This window comes from Lampetra planeri, chromosome 1, assembly GCF_965212315.1.
Source record: "Lampetra planeri chromosome 1, kcLamPlan1.2.h2, whole genome shotgun sequence".
Classification (NCBI taxonomy): Eukaryota; Metazoa; Chordata; class Hyperoartia; order Petromyzontiformes; family Petromyzontidae; genus Lampetra; species Lampetra planeri.
Genome location: NC_136107.1, coordinates 8,440,053 through 8,455,710, shown reverse-complemented (window position 1 = coordinate 8,455,710; position 15,658 = coordinate 8,440,053). Strand labels below are relative to the sequence as shown.

The following is a 15,658-nucleotide window of genomic DNA, read 5'->3' as shown; positions in this document are numbered from 1 at the left end:
GGGAAACCACCACTCTTCGTTATTGTCTCGCCTTGAGACCTCAATTTAGAACCAACGCCTCTTTTTCACAACTCTGTCCATCATTATTTAATACACTATATATATTGCACTACCAAACTTTTTATATTCATAATGGAAGATTTAACACCGTTTGTGAATTACACCACGGACTTTTAACATGGTCTTGGTCCTCCTGTGCAGCAGTTTTAGTTTGTAGATCTGGAGGGTGGGAGTATGGGGATGGCATCATAAAACGAGGAACCTGCAGTTTCTACATTGCCTCTCCACCTGCACACTCATAGACACACGGGGCCTCCGAGGGCTGGCGTTTCCCCCCAGCCTCAGCCACGCACCGCTACCCCGCGGGAGCTGCACACTGGAGAGCCCCTTCAGCACTGAGCTCTGGTCACCGATGACGAGCCACGACCGGGAGTTAACCTTATGTCCTGCTCCACCTCAAAGTCATCGCAGCACGTCATCAGGTATTAACACAACTTGCTGTCGAAGCAGTTAACCAGGGACCTGCCCTGGGGGCACGCGACCGACTTTTCTGCGAGTGACCCCAATGGAACGAGAATGAAGTAAGCGTGTAAATTCGTATTTACATTATCAAACACCGACAAGGAAAAATAATGTTAACTGGGGTCGACTAAGTCCACTTTATGTACACAATACGTGTGCATGCCTTACCCTTTGTGTGAATAACAGTAGTTGGTTATCCTTTGATCAGCATCTTCCAAAAAAAAATACTTTTCTGCCATCAGCTCCAGCCTACCAAGAAATATGAACACAATACAAGACTTGTTTTGATACGATTGTTTGTCAAGCAAAGACTTCTCAGAGCGTTTTACACGCGTGATAAAACGTAATTGTTATGACAAATTTACATTCAAGAATGGAATACAAGAGCTAAAAAAAACTTGAGGTAAAAAACTGATAGCGATGTACGCGGGTGTTTTACAAAACCGCTTACTACCAACCTATTGCAGTATATAATGCATTTCTACTTGTCTCTCAGGGGGGACGTACGTGTATACTATGCCAGACCTGGCTCCAACTCCTCTCGGATTTGGAGGCAGTATAGCTGTGTGGGCGGCCACCATTACAGGTGCAGTGTAATAGCGCCGGCTGGTGGACAGCAGCGGCAACAGTGGTGGACAGATAGTACACACGCCGGTGAGGATGTGCACGGAGTGTGGGCAGAGGGGAGGAACTCGGGTAAGTGTCACAGAGGACCCCATCTGGAGGCCACTGGAACCTGCTACTGGGTTCGAGAAGGGAGGTGCGGTCAGGGCGGAGCCAGGCCGCACTGGGAGCATAAAAGGAGCCAAGAGCGGGGGCTCGAGGCTGCCGGTTCTAGGAATGGACTCGTCTTGTTGTTGCTTTCATCTCATCGCCGTCGTCGCTTAACATTTCCTCTAGATATTGCGCTATAAAGGATAGTAGTTGGCTATCTCAGCCAGCGCCATCAGTGTTAGACGGCTAGTGATATGTACAGGCTAGGCTAAGCTACTGTGAAGAGTGTGCAGATGAGACCGTGAAAGTTGTTCATGAAGAAAGTGCCTCCTAAAAACTCTTTCTCTGCATCATTGACACTACACAGGGATAGACACCGTGAGGGAGAATGGACTCAGGTGGCCCAAAGGGACACTTGGCGGAACAGGCCCAACAAAGCGGACCTCTAGCCGCAGCCTGCCCTGTGTCACAGGCTGACCTTCCCTCTTTATTACACTGGTAACCTGACAAAATTGGCCCCAACTGTCCCCACCATCATCCATCACTGAGACTAGAAATTACTTTGCAATACACCACCATCTTTCATAAGTCTGGATGAATTCTGCAGCCATTAACTTTTTTAATTCACTGATTACTATAATTTCTTCATTTTACTATAATTTCTTGATACGGGTATATATTTGTATTTATTTATATAGGCTCACGTGACCATCGATCTAATAGTGGCAGCTACATGGACCAAATTGTTTCAAAAAGAAAAAAATATTTGAATTTAATCCCAATTTTGAAATCGCAAGAGGCTGCTCGTGACACCTTTCACTCCGGCGCTTCCCTCATGACCTCTGCCAGACTCTTCTGACCTCTACTGACATCAGTGTTTCCAGCCAGGCTACAGTCGCCAAATCAAACGCCTGTTGCACTCAAAATATAGTACGCAATTTAGAGATGTATCGAGACACCTGGGGTGTCCGTGCACGGTGCCATCCTGGTATGCTGACAAATTAGACTGTCCTGATCTCCTGAGCTCTCACCTCCGTTTAACGAAATCAAATGTTACTTTTTTCATGGACTCCTCTAGTTCTCAGCGATAATCACAATATACAGTACCACTGATAAAACACACAAAGCTTAGCACTAAAACTGTTACACCATATGTAATTTGTATATCCAGCACTGTATACTCATTTTCCCACTGATAGAGCGATGAACGTTTGCCGTTCTCTTCTCATTACCTGAACTCTTTGTCTCCACGTCAGCATGTTACGTCACACAGCACGAAGCAATGTGGGCATGGTGCCCCTGGTGAGTGAGTATTGCTTTTGGTTAGCCGCCTGTGTCCGATGATCTTGACGATCCGTTGGAGTAGAGATTAGTTTACAGGTGGATTGATCACTATTTTTTTTACAAAGGGTTCTTCATTGTATTGGTTAATCTCAACTCTCCGATTGAGAGGCGAGATCTCCACTAACCTCCTTTCCCGGTTGGATTTTATCACCTTCAATTAATCAGGAAAGAGTATTCCAGACTAAATATTATTGTCTGCCGGAAGCACTGGCTCTCTTGTCATTACTTTAACGCGAATTCTAGGCATCACGTGATGTCACACGACTTATTATTATGATTGTTCCTATTACTATTGGTATTCTCCATTGGTTGTCACAGTTAATATATCAACAATAAATTTGAAATGGTTAAAACTTTCGTTATTTATCATTGTGCCTTTATTTCTCCAATCCATTTTTGAAAACATCTTCTAGCATTGCTGTGCGTTACCGCCCTTATATACTGCTCAAGAGAGAAGAAATCACCCTGTTTGGAACGCATCCACATATATACTTCTCCAGGAACGCATATTAAGCACTAAGCGAGGTCTACCTGTATATCCACGTGGCTACATTAAGTCATCTGCTTAAAGTATTGTCTTCTACTGGCCACCTTGCTGCCCAGTGGGTTTGGGAGTTTTATAATCTCTACATGATCCACCAAATTTTTATTCTAAAGGGTGGAGGTGTAGAGGTGTAATGGTTAGCATACTGTGCTGTGCACGTAGTGACGTGGATTTTATTGCAGCTAAAGCACCTATACTGAGCCTCACCTATGATTTATCGATAAATATTAAATATTATAGACTCCCAAAATATACCGCAAAATGCATGTGTAAGAATTGTTATTTATTAAAAGAATGGTGTATATGCACATACATTTCGGATAATGTAGCAAACAAGATTGTAAAGAGAAGAGGAACAACCATCACAATACATGGTGAATTGAGAAAAAAAATGTTGATACAAATTTGTGCAAAGCTAGGAAAAAAATGCCCCCTTATCTGAAACTGGTTTTGCAAAGGTATTTGCTTCTTGATTTGAAGCTTTCGTGACTGCAGGAATCCATACTCTTTGGTTCTTTCGGTAAAGTCACGTAGTTAGAAATAAAATAAAATAAATCACGACGTTTCGATCGCAACACAAGCGGTCGTCATCAGGCCTGATAACGACAGCCGTCATATTTCCTTCTTGGTCTGTGTTTGTTCAACCTTGCTCTGCTGCCTTTAAAATGCCTTGGCTTTAAGCAACTGAAGTTTTTATGCAAAACTCTGTGAGTGTCTGTTCCCTTCATAGTCACTATTAAAAACATTTAAGAAAATTTCAACACAAATATACTGTATATGGTGGGGGAAACCACCACTCTTCGTTATTGTCTCGCCTTGAGACCTCAATTTAGAACCAACGCCTCTTTTTCACAACTCTGTCCATCATTATTTAATACACTATATATATTGCACTACCAAACTTTTTATATTCATAATGGAAGATTTAACACCGTTTGTGAATTACACCACGGACTTTTAACATGGTCTTGGTCCTCCTGTGCAGCAGTTTTAGTTTGTAGATCTGGAGGGTGGGAGTATGGGGATGGCATCATAAAACGAGGAACCTGCAGTTTCTACATTGCCTCTCCACCTGCACACTCATAGACACACGGGGCCTCCGAGGGCTGGCGTTTCCCCCCAGCCTCAGCCACGCACCGCTACCCCGCGGGAGCTGCACACTGGAGAGCCCCTCCAGCACTGAGCTCTGGTCACCGATGACGAGCCACGACCGGGAGTTAACCTTATGTCCTGCTCCACCTCAAAGTCATCGCAGCACGTCATCAGGTATTAACACAACTTGCTGTCGAAGCAGTTAACCAGGGACCTGCCCTGGGGGCACGCGACCGACTTTTCTGCGAGTGACCCCAATGGAACGAGAATGAAGTAAGCGTGTAAATTCGTATTTACATTATCAAACACCGACAAGGAAAAATAATGTTAACTGGGGTCGACTAAGTCCACTTTATGTACACAATACGTGTGCATGCCTTACCCTTTGTGTGAATAACAGTAGTTGGTTATCCTTTGATCAGCATCTTCCAAAAAAAAATACTTTTCTGCCATCAGCTCCAGCCTACCAAGAAATATGAACACAATACAAGACTTGTTTTGATACGATTGTTTGTCAAGCAAAGACTTCTCAGAGCGTTTTACACGCGTGATAAAACGTAATTGTTATGACAAATTTACATTCAAGAATGGAATACAAGAGCTAAAAAAAACTTGAGGTAAAAAACTGATAGCGATGTACGCGGGTGTTTTACAAAACCGCTTACTACCAACCTATTGCAGTATATAATGCATTTCTACTTGTCTCTCAGGGGGGACGTACGTGTATACTATGCCAGACCTGGCTCCAACTCCTCTCGGATTTGGAGGCAGTATAGCTGTGTGGGCGGCCACCATTACAGGTGCAGTGTAATAGCGCCGGCTGGTGGACAGCAGCGGCAACAGTGGTGGACAGAGAGTACACACGCCGGTGAGGATGTGCACGGAGTGTGGGCAGAGGGGAGGAACTCGGGTAAGTGTCACAGAGGACCCCATCTGGAGGCCACTGGAACCTGCTAGTGGGTTCGAGAAGGGAGGTGCGGTCAGGGCGGAGCCAGGCCGCACTGGGAGCATAAAAGGAGCCAAGAGCGGGGGCTCGAGGCTGCCGGTTCTAGGAATGGACTCGTCTTGTTGTTGCTTTCATCTCATCGCCGTCGTCGCTTAACGTTTCCTCTAGATATTGCGCTACAAAGGATAGTAGTTGGCTATCTCAGCCAGCGCCATCAGTGTTAGACGGCTAGTGATATGTACAGGCTAGGCTAAGCTACTGTGAAGAGTGTGCAGATGAGACCGTGAAAGTTGTTCATGAAGAAAGTGCCTCCTAAAAACTCTTTCTCTGCATCATTGACACTACACAGGGATAGACACCGTGAGGGAGAATGGACTCAGGTGGCCCAAAGGGACACTTGGCGGAACAGGCCCAACAAAGCGGACCTCTAGCCGCAGCCTGCCCTGTGTCACAGGCTGACCTTCCCTCTTTATTACACTGGTAACCTGACAAAATTGGCCCCAACTGTCCCCACCATCATCCATCACTGAGACTAGAAATTACTTTGCAATACACCACCATCTTTCATAAGTCTGGATGAATTCTGCAGCCATTAACTTTTTTAATTCACCGATTACTATAATTTCTTCATTTTACTATAATTTTTTGATACGGGTATATATTTGTATTTATTTATACAGGCTCACGTGACCATCGATCTAATAGTGGCAGCTACATGGACCAAATTGTTTCAAAAAGAAAAAAATATTTGAATTTAATCCCAATTTTGAAATCGCAAGAGGCTGCTCGTGACACCTTTCACTCCGGCGCTTCTCTCATGACCTCTGCCAGACTCTTCTGACCTCTACTGACATCAGTGTTTCCAGCCAGGCTACAGTCGCCAAATCAAACGCCTGTTGCACTCAAAATATAGTACGCAATTTAGAGATGTATCGAGACACCTGGGGTGTCCGGGCACGGTGCCATCCTGGTATGCTGACAAATTAGACTGTCCTGATCTCCTGAGCTCTCACCTCCGTTTAACAAAATCAAATTTTACTTTTTTCATGGACTCCTCTAGTTCTCAGCAATAATCACAATATACAGTACCACTGATAAAACACACAAAGCTTAGCACTAAAACTGTTACACCATATGTAATTTGTATATCCAGCACTGTATACTCATTTTCCCACTGGTAGAGCGATGAACGTTTGCCGTTCTCTTCTCATTACCTGAACTCTTTGTCTCCACGTCAGCATGTTACGTCACACAGCACGAAGCAATGTGGGCATGGTGCCCCTGGTGAGTGAGTATTGCTTTTGGTTAGCCGCCTGTGTCCCATGATCTTGACGATCCGTTGGAGTAGAGATTAGTTTACAGGTGGATTGATCACTATTTTTTTTACAAAGGGTTCCTCATTGTATTGGTTAATCTCAACTCTCCGATTGAGAGGCGAGATCTCCACTAACCTCCTTTCCCGGTTGGATTTTATCACCTTCAATTAATCAGGAAAGAGTAATCCAGACTAAATATTACTGTCTGCCGGAAGCACTGGCTCTCTTGTCATTACTTTAACGCGAATTCTAGGCATCACGTGATGTCACACGACTTATTATTATTATGATTGTTCCTATTACTATTGGTATTCTCCATTGGTTGTCACAGTTAATATATCGACAATAAATTTGAAATGGTTAAAACTTTCGTTATTTATCATTGTGCCTTTATTTCTCCAATCCATTTTTGAAAACATCTTCTAGCATTGCTATTTTAATTTCAATCGGTGCTAATTTCTTCATGTATTTGCCGTGCAGTTCCTGTCGTTATAAATGGCAATGATAAAACAAATATATATTTTATTAAAGGTTCTTCACCTTTTTCAGTCACAACGGACTTCTAGAATAAAACATGTTTTAATTGTAAAATGTATTGCCTGTTAATATATTGACACTTTAAATAAACAAGACGGACACACACAACATTTATTTTTTTCATTGCTTTTATATTGTTCAGCTTTTATTTGTGTCAACTACTTCCACAAATATCTTGCATTGAAGCATATCAATACATTTTCATTTCTATTATTTCCTCTACACCATCTTGATAAAATAGTATTGTTAATCTTTAGCTCACTACATGGACTGCAAGTACATATGGTATTGTTGCTATATCAAATCAACTTGCACAGTAACAGTCTAAGCAAAAATAACAAACGGTAACTTTTTTTATTCCCGAAATCTAAAATTAGATCATTATTTAGATCGTATTCTTTCTAGAAAATTACAGAAAACGTTCCCCTTGTTTTTATTTGTCTCTTACTCTATTATTTATACTCAGAGTATCTGTTTGGTTGTTGTTGCTGGTGTATGGTATCCGGGTTGGTTTGAGGCTATATGACTTGTTTCGGGCAAAGACACTGTGCAGGACACATTAGTTTTATCGTCTTTCCAGCAGCATCATCCCCACATCCATAACGGTCGGCCATTACTTCACAATTGCTGTATTTGTCTTTGTAGAGGCATGGATTTGCTGTTAATTAAAAAGAAACGAAAAAGAAAGTAAAAATGGCAGACGTTTGTACTTTACCACTGCATCTTGTACGTGCCCAAACAAAATACAGCATGCATGTAATCACTGTAATTGTAAGATTTAACAGCATAGCAAAAGCTGTCACTGCCCCTTCAATCAGTGCAAGGGAAGACGCAATAAAGTTTAATTACTCACCTGTTCTCTTTTGCCCATTCTCCCCTCGCCCCTCCATTCGTTCCCGTCCCTCCCCTACCCTGTCGTGACCCCTAAGTTCCCCCTATCGTGGTCACTCATTCCTCAATCCTTGCACGCCCCTGCCATCTAAATCATTATATTATCTCAGCGTTTATTAAACTATGTCAAGCACCTTGACTGAGGCGCTCTATAAGTATAACATTATATGAGTAGATATCAAATAAACGCAGCTAATACTTGCTGAATTCATGGTCCACGTTTCTGTCGACCATTGCTGAGCACAGCAGGAACACAACTTTCTAGATAGCCTCGCAAAACGTCAGTGTCACTCTGGGCTCATATGGCAAACAATTAGGCCTTAGGGTATGCTTTACAAAAAAAAAACTTACTGGCAGCATGTAAAAATGAGGCTCATACAGCTTTATAACAGATGTCAGTAGGCAGTGAAAGGTAGTAAATGACTTTCTTATATAGATAATGTGTATAATACGTGGAAGCATGGGATGGAGGTCGATAGCAGCAGAGGTCTTGATGGACTATATTAAATAGTTCTGAGAATAGAGGTCAATGTTTATGAAAAATGTACAGATTCTAACACGTAAGATATTAAATAAAATTAGTTTTTATATATGGAGGATGTAGGTAGTTTTATAGCAAGACAGTGCTACCATATTTGATAGAACATAAGAAGAAAACATTGTGGATTTAATCAGGAAGATGAACTTGTGATTGGTGGAACGCGTGTAGAATGAACAGTGGCTATTTCCTGAAATGAGCACTGGAGTGAAACCTTGGAGGATGTTACACCAGGGTGTCAACTTTTATATAATTTTGCAATACAGCTGAAAAAATGGTTACATATGGTGTTATCTACAGTATTGGTTTTTGACCTTGATTTATCATGCTGCATGAAAAGGTGTCTGGGTAACTTACTGCACAAGTTGTTTACACAACTGTCAGGACAAGCTTCACATGGTTTCCCTAAGTCATATGGATAGTTCAACCTGGAGTTCTGGTTTCCACTGTAGAAAAGAACAGAAACATGCAAGGGCTTGTTAATGAAACAATACGTATTTTGTAGGCAGGACATTGCATGAACTGGCTGGAGTGCTATCCACGCCTGTATAAGGGGGGAAACACAGTACTTGTTCCATACATGCGAACCATAATTGGGATCTGGGCGAGGGGATTGTCACATCGTGGCCACGGCTGGAATCGGCCAATGAAGCTCTGATTCCACTTACAGACGCATGGACACGCGTTTTAACTATTTTTTATTTTTCCAGGTAATACCCACTTGAGCTATGTAGCTGTTTTTCAAAAGAGACCATAATAGCTCAACGAAGTGGCTTATCACATGGAAATGTATATTCTTGGTTCTTTCGGTAAAGTTACGCAGAAGGGTAATAATAATAAAAATATAACAATTCAACAATACAATTCTCACGACGTTTCCATTTCAACACAAGCAATCATCATCAGGTGTAAAAACCACAGCAAGAAAATTTGAAAAAAGTGGCGGGTTTAAAAAAAAAAATCTAATTCTCTTGCTGTGGTTTTCACACTTTATGATGATTGCTTGTGTTGCAATCGAAACGTCGTGAGAATTTTATTGTTTTATTTCTTCTTATTTTATTATTTCCCTTCTATGTGACTTCACCGAAAGAACCAAGAATATGAATCCCTGCAGTCACGAAAGCTTTAAATCGAAATGGAAATGTATTGCAGCTAAATACTCTAAACGCGTGTTTCTAAATGTGGAGAAAAAAAAACGGAGGACCCGTAAAAAATCCACACAACCACGGGAAGAATATGCACACTCCAAATATACGGGCGTCAGGGTCGAGATCGAACCCACGACTTCCTGAATAACAGGCGAGGCAGTTAACATATCGCCATCGTGGCGCCCCACCTTGTGTGTGTGTGTACCGCAAACCAGTCCAGTGTGCCCCCTGGTGATCATTTACGTAATGCAAGGTTCTATGGCAGGAGTCAGTCTAACCATTAAAAAGTATTAATTTATATCAAGTCAACCTCTCATGACTTCATATAAACTAGTACTTTTTAAATTACATTGGTAAACAAATAGCCCCAATCGCACGTTTTCTCATTGAAAATAGGTACATTTCTAAATATCACTGTCCTGATCACAAAAGCAAAGTTTGTGGGGAATAATAGCCATTTTCTATACTTTTTAGGCATAAGCAATTACGAAATAACACTTACTACCCATGAACAAAAATTGTGATACATAGTGTAATCAATCAATCTGACTGCTTTATATTGAATTATGTCAAGTGGAGCGAAGTAGGAACAGGGTACTCCACCCCAGATATGATAACAGTATTTATAACTACAAAGAAAGAAAAAACATATGTAAAGCATGAGGAGGTGCATGCTCAACAGTGACACAATAAGGACACATGCTAGTGCTCACGTAATGCACTGCAATTCAGATAACTATCTGAAGAACACCACCTACTTTTGCCCACCATTAGCTTTCTCTCCTAGAGATATAATTATCTGGAAACTGTTGTTGTACATTACCAGCATTATTCTTTAACATTTGACATTCTAACAAAACACAATCCACGTATTGAGCATACTTACGCTGGGCAATATTGGCAGACATAGAGGTACTTGAGATCCCCAGGGATATTTGGGCAGTAGTTGATCGCACACCCAACCTGATGAGACTTATACCACACCAGCTGCAGGAGACAGTGAACACAGTGGATAGATATAAAAATAGGTGTTACTATTTCTGGCAATAGAACGGGTGTCTGCATTAACCACATATACTTGTGGTGAACATGCAAAAAATGCTCTGATAGTACAGGCATTGTTTTTAAACTGATTGGTCCACATCAGAGACGGCGACATCATTGAGGTCCCATGGGAGATCCCATGATGTAGCTGCTCACCCCGAGCTCTCAATGTCCTGATAGTGCATTGTCTTTGTGCTGTTCACCTTTTGACGTCCTCTGGTCTAACAATGGTTGAGACTATACTCTAAAGAAAGCTGTCTCTGGTGTGTACCAATCGGTTTCAAAGACAATGTATATACTATCAGAGCATGTTTTTTTTTGCATGTTCACCACAGGCATATTTGGTTAATGCAGACATGATTCCTTGCAAAAAGTTTCAGTTTGGTGTTTTAACACCTGTTTTATTGCCAGAAAGGGCAAAACCTATTCTTATATTTTGATACGCGCAAGGGAGGTCCCATGATACAGTGGATAGACATTGTACTTTTGCATACGAATGTATCTTAAACACATCTACAAGAGTTCATGCAGGTTGCATATCACTCCAATAAGTGAAACTTGAAATACTATTTTAGACATTGTATTGGCAGTCGTGTTAAAGCACATTCTAAAAATGTCTTACTTCCACTACCGTTTAAAAACACTGACAAATACGTAAGTCCTTGAAAGAAGAGCAACTGTAGGAAATTATAGGTAAATGTTAGGTTATTACCTATGCTACGTAGCTGCACATAACTCAGCACCTGGCCTGAAAACCGACATTAGTCAGTCAGTAGGCGGTGATCCCAATTAGTAATTTGCGGGTAACTTTTTAAGTTGAAAAATTGTCACCATTATGCCACACAATGGCCTACTCATGCCCAAAGACGTCACGGGATCTTTAATGTCCGCCGTGGAGCGGATGGGACGTATTTTGCAGTGAATGCACCCATAATATTAACCAGGGCAGCCACTGGGGGTTCAACCGTGAAGCTGTGCAACAAGCGGCCAACGCACTGGGTCATGTCACCCGTCCAGAGTGTGCTCTTTACAAACCTGAGTGAAGTGTCCCACGGCCCCTGGGTGCTTGGCACCTTTCCCGTACTCAAACCCTGGAGAAATGACTTCGCTGTACCAGCTAAACACCACAGAGTCCCATGGGCGAGGATTCCCCGACAGGAAAATGTTCTCACCGCAGTTCCACTCTGCAGAGTAAATTGAACTTAAAATCAGCACACAGATCATGTCTCTCACCAAGCACGTGTTGATATGAATGTGTTACCAACGTAATGTAAGTATACCATAACGAGGTGTCTTATTTGTCTTTAGTGATGTAAAATAATTTTATTTTTGCACGCACATCCCTGAACGATTGATGAAAATTATAATATTATTTTTGTGATCGCACGCCATTACAAGGACGATGAAGATACTGGCTCCCACCATAGTGATGTTGGATTTTCCACACCTATCTCAAAGCTAACAAAAAAAATTAACGACAGTGGTTCATCATCAGGACCTCCTTTGCCAGTACCAAAATATACTAATAGGGTTTTTCCCCTTTTTTCTGGCAACAAAACTGACACCTTTTGCAAGGAATCATGCTTACATTAACCACAATACTTGCAGTCAAATGCAAACAAAAAACAATACTCTGAGAAAGCTGTCTCTGGTGTGGACCAATCAGTTTCAAAGACAATGCATAAATTATCAGAGTATTGTTTTTTGTTTGCATTTGACTGCAAGTATTGTGGTTAATGTAAGCATGATTCCTTGCAAAAGGTGTCAGTTTTGTTGCCAGAAAAAAGGGGAAAAACCCTATTAGTAGACAGTGGTTCACTTCGCCCTTTCCAGAACGCACTTTCACGTGCACACACAAGCACAGGTGTGTGTTGTGTCATAAGAGTCTGATTGGTCAGCTCGGACCTGTGAGTCGTTCTTGTACCAGGATGTCAGAACATTAATTTCAGCTAAAAATACACTTGGATTACTAATGGTATGCATTAGTTATTATTTAACGGCAAGTTTGTAGAATAATAAAACTGCAAGCTTACTAATATTATCATTCACCCAGATGCGGTCAGCATCTGTACTGTGTTGAAATAAGCACTTCTCTGCCCACTTGAGGCTGTTTTTGGCCACGTCTGTATTGTATTCCTGCGAAGAGAGCACCGTCACATCCATTAGGACTCCATTGGAGGTATAATCAGTAGTATTAGTTTGTAAACAAAAAACTGCGACTTACGTCTTATTAATGACCACATCACGCATCAGTATATTGAGAATTAAGATAGCTATCAGGAGATAGCACACCAAAGGGGTCTTGAATCCGTCTGTGTTGGCATTTTTATGCTATCTGGGCTCTTTTTCCATTCCTCATATGTTCGCAACATGCCATGTTACAGTGTAAAGGTAGCTGCGTCAGTTTTGAAAGGACGCTGAGCATTTCGCGAAGGATCTTGTTTATAAGGTGTTCGTTTCATGCGCTGTAATGGAGAAAAGTCACTCCTGTGTTTTACCATTTTGAGCATGTTATCAGCCCTCGGGGTGACAGAACGACGCAGCATGTTGTGTATTTCCTCAATTATTTTTTGATTTTCTACGAGGCTTGTGTCAAGTTTTTTCCAGGCATTGTTGTCGGCCATCACTCGTGTGGTGCACTCCAGGATTGACAGGGCCACTGCCACCAAAATCGCCTTGGTTCTGTGCAAGAGCAAGCGCACACATGCACAAGGGCACAATCTAACACAGAAGGCTCAAATACATTGAACATTTCATACAGCTTGTTTCTACAGCACAATTTTTGGCAGCTCACTACAATGGCTTACATGTTCACCCGTTTAAGCATTGTTATGTAAATAGACGGTAATATATGTTTTATTGTTGATAGATACAGTACGTGAGTTATGACTAGTCATGAACTGATCCGAGGGATTATGAACTTAAGAGAACAAATATTTACGTAAGAGATAAATGGATATGGACTCATCCACAATTGTGAAAAATTGTGGTCTATGGGAAAGTACTTCTATCCTCAGTGATGGGTCAAGGTGGGGGCAGTTGAGGTCAATTCTGCCGTATTACTCGTGTAGTACAGGGGAAGTCAGTCTGGGACACAGAGCCGGCACTCGGGGGCTGCTGGAGTTGCCCCTGCATTGTCAAGCATCCCTTTTGGCCACCCGAATGTATCCCCATTATGGTGGGCCCCCCACACAACAGCTCTAGTGCCCCCCCCCAATCCGTGAGGAGCTGGAGCCGAGTCTGCTGGAGATGTGAAAAGGTCTCTAAAGCTTTGCTTTGCGGATAAATGTACCGGTGGGATGGCGGAGGGGAACACACAATTCCAATGGTGTTTGCACACAAAAAGGTATATAAAGAGTAGGTAGCCACATCGACAACAGTCAACTTATTTCTACGCCGAAACCCGTCCTGGTGAGGAATGTGCTCATCTCCATTGACGATACTGAGTCAGGGGTGGAAATTCCACTTTTCTGTGATGGGAGACAGTATATCATAGTTTTTCTTAACAGTGGGACTAATTTAATGAATCACTGAGTGATGCTGAACTCTTGCTCACATCGAGTTATATACTTATGTATTTTTTGTGTTAAGCTTCACAACTGTGTAGATTCATACCGGTAGTATATTCCAGTTAGCTGTGTGAGGATAGAGCCCAAATTGGCTCATCAGGCCTGCCTCCACCTGGTACAAACAGTACCACTTATATGACTGAAGCCATTTATTAATTATCAACCATTTCTGGTTGATACTTTGCTTCAGTCACGTAAATGGCAATGTGTGTATCAGGTTGGAGGATGAGCTTATTAATCATTTACATAGCTAACCCGAATATATTAATGATACGTATTGTACTGCATTTGATTACTGAGGCCTTCTGAGGTTGATGTCCCCCAGTAATGATTCCACGACATGAATTGTCACTGAAGCAGAACTCTCCCTTTGGTTCGCAATGTCACGGATCAGTGTCAGTTACAAAAGTTCAACGCTTAGGTCAATGAGCCCCTTTGCTCAGATGATGTCATCATCATGATCAGCCGAGGTCAATCCACTGCTGGGTGAAGGCCTCCAAAAGCCGCCACCACCTCCGACAATCCCGCAACACAACAATCCACCTCGGGCCTGCACATTTAACTGACTTAATCACCCCATCACATCAGTAGACAAGGATGTCTCGGGACCCCCAAATAATTGACCCCTAACATTGTTTTTCCTTTACAGATTCATTTGTTTTAAATAAACGTTACTTCAAAAAATATTACGTTTTCGTGAATTTAATGGGGCAACAAGGCATCTGGACCACCCTGTACATTGTTACAAACATAACAAAATAACATGCATTATAAATATAAATATATTCAACCTCTGCATTTGTAGGTACTTTACAACACAATACTGTGATATATATATGAATATAAAGGCTGAATTTCAACTATTTATTATTCAAAGAATGTTTAACTTTGACGAAGAATTACACGTTTTATACTGTACTTACGCGAACATTTCTGCGAAGGGATAAAGAAAACGCTTTGGTCCAGCAAGGTCTTATATAGCAGCAGCCAAGACAAACACATGATGTCACTCACAGAGATTAAAAAACACGTAATAAACGTGACGCACTTTGAAATGTAGTATTAGCCAAACATTTTATTTAAAAAAACACAGTGTAAAGGTGATCGATATTAATAACTTCACAGCAGAGGTGGGACAAAGTCATTGTTATGCAAGTCCAAGTCGAGTCGCAAGTCATCAAATTCATGACTCGAGTCTGACTCGAGTCCAAGTCACATGACTCGAGTCCACATCTCATAGGTGGGACAAAGTCATTGTTATGCAAGTCCAAGTCGAGTCGCAAGTCATCAAATTCATGACTCGAGTCTGACTCGAGTCCAAGTCACATGACTCGAGTCCACACCTCTGCTTCACAGCCTCTCAGACATAACCATAACCCCTCTAATGATACACTATCTCGCTAAGAGGCAGACTAAAAAACTTAAACTATTTTTATTTTTCCAGGTAAGACCC

At 41.8% G+C, this 15,658-nt stretch overlaps 1 protein-coding gene across 1 annotated transcript; it reads right to left on the bottom strand.

Moving 5' to 3' along the window:
- Positions 1-7,125: 7,125 nt before the first annotated feature.
- On the bottom strand, positions 7,126-15,208 carry LOC144742164 (cysteine-rich secretory protein 2-like). The gene is made up of 7 exons (XM_078624672.1): positions 15,129-15,208; positions 13,135-13,318; positions 12,670-12,772; positions 11,672-11,820; positions 10,479-10,579; positions 8,802-8,890; positions 7,126-7,673 (listed from the first exon to the last, which is right to left on the bottom strand). Exons 1-7 carry the CDS (start codon positions 15,134-15,136, stop codon positions 7,534-7,536), a joined length of 774 nt encoding a protein of 257 aa, XP_078480798.1. The 5' UTR covers positions 15,137-15,208; the 3' UTR covers positions 7,126-7,533.
- Positions 15,209-15,658: the final 450 nt, after the last annotated feature.